At 39.0% G+C, this 8,624-nt stretch overlaps 2 protein-coding genes across 4 annotated transcripts in view; both read right to left on the bottom strand.

The window, feature by feature from the left end:
- Positions 1–7,402, bottom strand: part of LOC116846804 — a 49,232-nt gene extending 41,830 nt beyond the window's left edge. For 2 of the 3 annotated variants that reach the window (XM_032821108.1, XM_032821112.1), the window contains exon 1: positions 7,220–7,402. In XM_032821108.1, the coding sequence (XP_032676999.1) occupies positions 7,220–7,248 (29 nt within the window). In that variant the 5' untranslated portion in view covers positions 7,249–7,402. Of the gene's footprint in view, positions 1–112; positions 1,222–7,219 lie in introns of those variants that run through there. The other variant, XM_032821109.1, reaches the window with a different exon arrangement.
- The window catches only part of LOC116846806, a 46,346-nt gene continuing 39,667 nt past the window's right edge, over positions 1,946–8,624 (bottom strand). The window contains exons 3-4 of the mRNA XM_032821122.1: positions 8,022–8,322; positions 1,946–7,580 (exon numbers count right to left, since the gene is read on the bottom strand). Coding sequence (XP_032677013.1) covers positions 7,366–7,580; positions 8,022–8,322 — 516 coding nt within the window. The 3' untranslated portion in view covers positions 1,946–7,365. The remainder of the gene's footprint in view (positions 7,581–8,021; positions 8,323–8,624) is intronic.

Here is an 8,624-nt window from a genome sequence, read left to right on the forward strand (position 1 = left end):
ATATATATATATATATATATATATATATATATATATATATATATATATATATATATATATAGCAAAGCATATAAATAGATTTTAAAAAATCTGCATAGATATTAAAAGTTACCTCAATGATGACATGACATAAGAGAGCTCTGATTTTAATAAAATTTTCTGAATCAAATGCTCGAGAGTATCAAATATGTACAAAATTCAAAAAATGTCTATTATCGTTTACAATGTGAGAGAGTCTGTTCTTTATATACAAGTGGACTAGACTTATGTAGTCTGTTCTTTTTAGCTGCACTGCTGAATTGGCACACTAAATTAAAGTGAGACAAGTATATTTTTTCTCATTCTAACTGATTGCGGCTGCGTTCGGAAACGTCAACCAAATGTATTCTTTACGTTGGAGTGAGCGAGATAAAAAGAGTGAGATAAAAAGAGAGGAAGAGTACTCGAGTGACGTTTCCGAACGCAGCCTGCATCAGTCAGCAGTGCAGCTAAAAAGAACACCAATAATTTGGACTTAAAATGACGTAGGCATATGTTTGACTCGTAGTAAAAATGAGAAGAAAACAAAAAAATTGCAGAAAATATATCTTTGAAAAACGAACTTAACAAAGCCAAGTTCACGTTCGAAAACATCATTCGGGTGCGCTCCCTCTCTTTTCATCTCATTCTCGTATCTCTCGCACTCTAAAGCAACAAGTGTACCCGGGTGTCGTTTCCAAACGTAACCTTAACTCGGAACTTAACCTCCAACTCGGAATCGCGCCATATTTGAATGTATTGTCGAGTTTTATGATTATATAAACTGCGTTTGATATTGTAAATTGAAGACATCTGATTGCTCTTTCATCTCAAAGATGCATAGAAATGAAAAAGATACGAGATCTCATATCTCTCTCACTTAAGAGCAAAAAGAGCACTTAAGAGGTAAAAGAGCAATCTGACGTCTTCGACTTACAACGCAGCTACAATTTTACATATCACTTGGTAATCTTACAATTCATTTGCGAACATAAATGTTGCCGAATTTTGCGCACATTTGAATAAATTTTATTAAAATCAGGGCTCTAGTTTGTGTAGGAAGATATGTAAACACCAACCCACTGTGCAAATAGTAAACGTTACATATTAGATATGTAACATATATGTTTAATATCCTACTCAGAAACATTTATTCTACATAATAGCTCAGAAATGTAGCAAAAATATTTCTACTACATTTCTGAGCTATTATGTAGAAGAAACGTTTCTGACTAAGATATTAAACATATATCTCAGACAACATAATATCTAAAATCAGGACATAAGGTGCCTTAAAGATCATCTTTAAGATGTCTTTCAGACGATTTACGTATAAATGTCTTTAAGGCATCTTAAAGATTATCTTTAAGACGTTTTATGCTCCGATTTTAGACATTATGTTGTCTGGGATGTTACATATCTAATATGTAACGTTTACTATTTGCACAGTGGAAAGTATGACAGTAATATAACATTGATGTTACTTATAATATGTTATGTACATGTTATATAATATGTAACAATTATATAACCATATAATTGAACTGATACTGTAACATCGATGTTATGTTATCGATACTTGCTGTTTACTAAATGCTAACAGGCTATCATTTAACTCATTAACTCGTAAAGAAGACTATTTTCTCGTTGAACAAAATCTTCAAAATTTGGAGCAATCTGGAGCAACGAAATTACGCTTTTGATTCAAAGTATAGAGTAACGCAAAGTATAATAAATAAAATAACAAAACGAGCTCACGCAGAAAGAAGAAAACTGACGCAACATATAATTATATAATATATACACAATTATCGATATAAAATAAAGAATACAAGTATTAATATAAAATAAATGAATAAAGTATCAATATAAAATAAAGAATCTTAAATATCATGTAAAGACGGTGAGAGATACAAACAGCCACACATCGTGAGATCCTTCTTTATTCGGAGTACAACTCTTTCGTGAAGACATGTAATCCCAGGAATACAATGTAGACACAATTACGTATGGAGATGACTGGAAGACGTACGAGATCGTTTTACTTAGGTGCGAACGAAAGCAATAACGGATGATACGCTCATTTCCATCGAGATGGTCCCGTTGATGTGCCACCTTCAACTTCTTACAACGAATTCTCTAAAAAATCTTACGAGTCCGCTAAAGGGGAGGTGCTCTACTCGTGGTCGATTCGACGAATGTGGATTGTCCGTAATTGGTGCTGGGAGAGTGTTCTACTAACTAATTCCCACAACTAATTCCTTGTAAAGAGGGGCATATTCAAAAATATCACTTCCGTGAGACTCCGCGATATACGTCGACGGCGCGATTTTTCGGTGCCGACCGCTTTTGCGTCCCTTTCTCGTGACAATCCAGCGTACGTTATCGACGATACAACCGTGCGCAGAAATCGCGCGCTAATCGAAAGAACAAGTAGACGAAACTGATATGTAACGTTTCCAATGTTATCCGCAAGAGACGAGCGAATTTTTGAAGGCCGTCTCGCGTTCTATTCTTAGCTAATAATTTTGATTCTTCTCGCAGGGAACGATCGGGAATGGTAAAAATGTATCGATCAAGAATTACAATTGAAGCCTAGAAATCTGCTTGAAATCAATTCCCAAACAAGACGAGTACAAGGTGGACATACATAATTCCGAAAAAGAAAGTGCCGAAATTCTAAAACGTCTACTTGGACAACGTCCTGAAAAAGCCACAATTCCGAAATTGGTTAATGATACAACGTAACTAAAAATACGATTTTTCCGAAATATTAAAAGCATGCCACTTAAAAAATTATCTTAAAAAATTATACTTCCAAAAACTGAGTCTGCCGAAATATCGAAAACATGAAGTTATCAATAAGTCGTCGCATAACCTTGTACAACTTCAAGCTTTCAATATTCCGAGAAAATTGTATTTCGATACGTTGTCCCGTAGTCAGTTTTCGGGATTGTGATTGTGTCGGGACGTTGTCAAATTTCGGGCTTTTGATCTTTCGGAGTTATGCATGTTCACCAAACTCAATAAGCTTTTTACTCTTTGCGAGAATTCTTTTGAACTTCGATTCGTCTGTCGTGTTTTCAAAGAAGGATAGAGAGAGACAGATTCAGAGAGACCGATTTTTTTTCTTTTCAAATCAATTTGCTACGAGACAGCAGGTCGAAATCTAATTCTTCGCCCCTTCGTCCCCGGGAATAACGAGCGAACGATCTATCTCGCGAACACGATATATCCCCATTGCATCCTTCACTTGTATCGAAATGAGTGGCGGTACCAAACGTTCCGTCAGCTCCGGCAAAAGAGATCAAACTCGCCGACCTAAAGTTGTAAATCGTTAGACAAAGTTATCCTCGGGATGTATATATCACATTGGAGACTACCTATCTACGCGACTATCTATAAACAATCGATTTCTCGTCGTCGTCGTCACCGTAAAAGTGTACAACTACTACATCCCGTCACTTTCTCGCACAGTGTGGTCGCCTACCCACAAACGGGAAACGCTAAACTTATCTTGATACGACTATCTCGTGTGGGAGAATAATTTTTCTTCTCTTTTCCTGATATGATAAAATACTCTGGAAATACGATTCTTCATCTGTTTAACAAAGTCGCGTTACAAATCACCGCGTCGCTGTTCATCTCTATACGATTACAAAAGTGATACCCGGACGCTCGCGCAGCCGCGAGTCCGCAGGAAGTACACATGCACATGATCTCCAAAAGGCTAAGGGAGAACCTACAATAAACCGAACGCAAAGTATGTGTGTGTCTCTGTGTATGTGTGCGCGACTATAAAAGTAAACGACATGTGGTTGGTTCTCGTCTATACAAAACTGTGGTTTCCTTCAGCTACACCTAACTTCACTTTGTCATACGTGGGTTACATGCGTTTTTTTCTTCTTAATATTTGGTTCCTTGGATGTCCTATATAATACTTTAAGAGAGTTTGTATAATATATATAATATCATATATATATGTATAGGAATATATGTAATATTCACAGGATATTCCAAAAAAGGGTTCAAGACTTACAAAATAAGCAGTACTCGCTGCACTGAATAAAAAATGTCTAGTAAACATGGGTCGAAAAATCAACCCTTTCAGAGTTATAAATGTTTTTCGGTTTTGGTTACGTAAATAACGCAAGTTATTTGTGTACTCCCATTGATTAAGCGATGAATAAACGAGCGACAAATGTTTTACTATGTTATCATTTTGATGTTTATAAAAGGTGTTTACGTGTCCTCTTTCAAAAATTTCTAGTTTACGAATTAGTTCCATTTCTGCACAGTAGTATTTACGTTATCATCTTGCATGTCTAACATTTCCCGATTAGAACAATAAATCGACATAGTTGAAAGGATTCTTGCTACGACGTCTCTTGAAAATTACGATCACTGATCTTAAGGCTCTGCTATTTCTAGGGCGGCCATATTGGTTTGATGACATCAGAAGCGAGAAATGACACACCGAAAATTAGTTGCATTTTATTGCTTTATTTTTTACTTTTCTTTGAAGAATCAAATATTTTCCTAATCTTGAAACCTATAAAAAGTACAGCAAACTCAGATATCTGGCTGATATATCACGTAGCATCATAAAATAATTCCTGAAATAATGCTACATTTTTCGGCTGTCACGGTGGTTTGTGACAGCTGAGATCAGCATGTATGAACACATTTAATTTCTCGATTTTCACGATGTATCACCAGTATCACTGAGTCTGCTGCACATTTTACAGCTGTGAGGATCACGATAATATATACACTTCACGGAGAAACTGCAAAATAACACGATAAAACGCAACTAATTTTCCGAGGTGTCAAACGAGGCCTAGCATGAGCCTGGCCTAGTGTTAGCCTATCAGCTACGTTGACACGGTTATTTCGTGTTCTCGACACTAGTGTAGGCGCCACCGTCAATTTAGACTTTCTGCGGGGAGATAGCAGAGCCTTAAGGGGACAAATGACTATACTGTGACGCAAAATGATAATGTGAATATTATTGCGTAGAAATAAAATTGATTCAAAGAAAACAAAGCATTTTTAAAAGAAGACATTCGTTTTGTTTAACATCGTAAGTATATAACTCCGAAAGAGTTAACTTTTCGACCTATGTTTACTCAACGTTTGTTACAATGAATACTGTCTACCCTGCGAGTCTTGTATCCTTTTTTAAATATCCTGTACATAATACTGTGCACGTTGATTCGAATACGTTGAGGGATTCGTTAGTTTTCTTCTTTCTGATATATAATCGTTTCACTTCAACCTCGTAAATTCGCCACGCATTCAGTGCGCGAAACGCGATCGTGTCCGCGACGTCGAATATCTATCTTGAAACGTTTTACATAAAGCGCGAGGTCTACATAAAACAGGAGATTTTGACGGAACGTCGTTCACGCTCAGAGCTTAATCCGCGACGAAAATACGGGTCATAGTGCTTGATCGGTATGTAACACGTCCTCGTAGTAAATAACTCCTATATGAGGAGAAGTCACACAGTTGTAAATCCTGCGAGTATTTCTATCGCTATTCAATCTCTCATATATCAGGTCATCTATTGTCACTAGGGGGTTGCTCGATACTCGTTGGCGTTATTCAATCGTATATAAGTGTATAAGGGTATATAACGTGGCTATATAATCGTACAGTTTGCGTGTCTAACCCTTTTCGGACCCGGACTTGCCGCTTGAAATTATTTACTTTTATCGTGCACGTTGCACCTTTGTTATAAACTCCGCGTGGATTCAATTGTTTGATTTTTTTGCAAAAAAAATACTGTAGCTTTAAACTTCTCTTTTCTTTTTTTTTCAAAATGCAATAAATTTGTTCAATATACAATAAATGAGCTGTGCAGCGCCGCGGAGAACTTTACTTATCGGAAAAGGAGATGTGGCAGTCCGGGAAGGGTTAGACGCGTGAGACGAGTTGAATTATACGATCGTGACTAGAATAGGAGTATGAATCGACTAGGATATGACAGAGATATGACAAAGAGTATTATCGAGTCTCACGAGACCAATTGTCGTCCCGCGATAACGACTATTATAACGACTAAGCTCAGTAATATCGTTTCTCGCCGCAAGTACCGGCCCGCGAGTGACGCCCCGGGCCGATTTCCGTACTTTGCGCGCGATTAATTAATTTGTAGATTATAGGCCGACGTCTACAAAAACATCCTTTCGTCGAGTCCGCGTGGCGAATGTGTTTTCTTTTTTTTTCCGATAACTATATGATACGCTCTCCTACATCTTCGATAAATTACTGAAAAACTACGATACGTATCTACGGGTCGAAAACCGAATAAGACGGTCTATCGCGGGAAGCAATCGCGCACGGTATTTACATAGTAAGACATTCGGGGCTCGCTCCTCTAAGAGATCGCGAAAGCAAGCGGGCGAGTATCAGAAAATCATCGACGTTCTACGCGGAAAAAGTGTTCAGTCTAATCGACTAACAGCGCACTCGAGATAAACTATCAATGAGGCCGCCTACATAAGAAAAAAACATTTAGCCGAACTGGCTGCTCGTTCTCATTCATTCGAGCGGCACAACCGTCTCCGTGAACGCTGGTTACACCATCGTCGGCCGTGACGAGCGTGTCGCGTCTCAAGATTTTATAGAAAAAAAATCTACGCTAGGCGTTCTACGCGGGACCATGCCTTCGGCGCCGTTTTGATTGAGTACGTCGTCTACGACGCGAGACGAGAGACTGAAGGCATATCCACGATCGAGAAAAAGAGGGGGAGAAAGAAAGAGAGAGAGAGAGAGAGAGAGAGAGAGAGAGAGAGAGAGAGAGAGAAGTGGAAGAAGGAGAAGACGATTCTTTCCTTCGTTTAAAGAAAGAAACAAGAAACGTAATTTTGATCTAACAATAAAAATAAAAACGCCGAGCGTAAATTCTACAAGAATACGACATCATACTTAAATTACTTCGTAATTTAAATATGAGAGATTGTGCACACTCAAGGTAAACGTTATACATATGTATATATATAGACCTTGAATTAGATAGCTCTCAAGATACGACGGATCCCATTCGTTCGTCGATCACAATCACCGGACAATAACTCCAGATTTCCTGTTTTTCTACCTCCTCCCTCTCTCCTTGCCCGCCTCTCTCCTTACCGCCTATCAGGTTATCGAGAACCCAGCGCGCGTTTTTCTTGTGTCACGAATCAATCTGACCTACCATCCTTTAAACCGTCTTCGAGAGCCCATCTAATTAAACGACCGCCTCTTATTGGTCGGCTTACGCCGACATGAACGATATCGCGACGGTAGTCAAAGGCGAAGCGAGTTGTGCGCGGCGGTTGACGCTCGTCGTTATCCGATACTCTAGAAACTCTCGTCGATGCCCCGATCCCGCGCCAGGTTGAAAACTTCGAAGTCGCCGTCCGGCGCCTCGGGTATGTCCGGTGCGACCAATATTTCGGGCCGTAGCGCCACGCAGTCCCTCGGCGAGCATTCGACGCGTCCTTCGGAGCCGCAGCTGCACTCCACACAGTTCCCGGTCGAGTGCGGCAAAGTCTCACCCTGTCGATACTCCCGTCCTGTAATTCAAGTCTCACGAATACGGATTTCGCATGGGAAAGCATATGCACGTCGCGTATGTACACATTTACGTGCGTACATGCATATAAACGCGTACCAAGCAGTGCATAAGGCATGTAAGAGCGAATATTCCAAGCGACGTCAAGTGGAAAATAAATTTTACGAGAATAAAATAGCCGCGCGTTCTACAAAGTACGCTAGAAGTAAGTTCACGATAACACATCATTTTCACGCTTCGAAATCACAGAATTGTGCAAAATAGCTGGAAACGCAATGAAACTTCATTTCGCGTGTGGGGAGAATAATGAAGATTTGCGGGAGCGATGGAGAGCTTTAAGTCTAATACATCGACATTACGCGGGAATCATTCGCTACGTATGAGAGCTAGTCGTGCGTAAATATATCGGGGATCAAATATAAGTAGGAGAAATTTCATGTACCCATTACGAGGCAAGTAGTCGGCGCGGAAGGCGTCGCGGTCGTCGAAGTCGCATTAATTTCCACGTGACCTTGCTGGCCGATCGGAGAGTCCGCCGCTACTCCCGGATCCCCGGATGCTTCAAAGCCATCCGCAGTATCCGTACTGGCTTCAAGCGACGGTGTGTAATTGCTCTCCACCGTAGTCGATTGCAGGGAAGACGGGCCGAGCGACGGGGCGGTGCTAGGATTATAATTCTGCCACCAACAGTAAACTTCGCCAGCGACGCACAGGCAATGCGAATTCGTGTCGTAAGATGGTATCTGAAAGGAGCACGGAAATAATCAAATAATCTGCAAAATCAAAAAGCTCGATCTCCCTTTAATGAAGAGACAACGATAATAAAAAAGAAAACAGAAAATAATAAAGAAACAAAAATCAAAAGTCACACACACTGTGTGTGTGAGGGAAAAATATCTAAGAAATAAAAAAAAATATATAACTATATATATATTTATGTTTGTATATAAAAAATATATAAATATATAAATATATAAATATATATATATATATATATATATATTTTATATATATATATATATATATATATATATATATATATATA

Source organism: Odontomachus brunneus, unplaced genomic scaffold (genome assembly GCF_010583005.1).
Source record: "Odontomachus brunneus isolate Ranch 3 - 2012 unplaced genomic scaffold, Obru_v1 Obru_scaffold_069, whole genome shotgun sequence".
Classification (NCBI taxonomy): Eukaryota; Metazoa; Arthropoda; class Insecta; order Hymenoptera; family Formicidae; genus Odontomachus; species Odontomachus brunneus.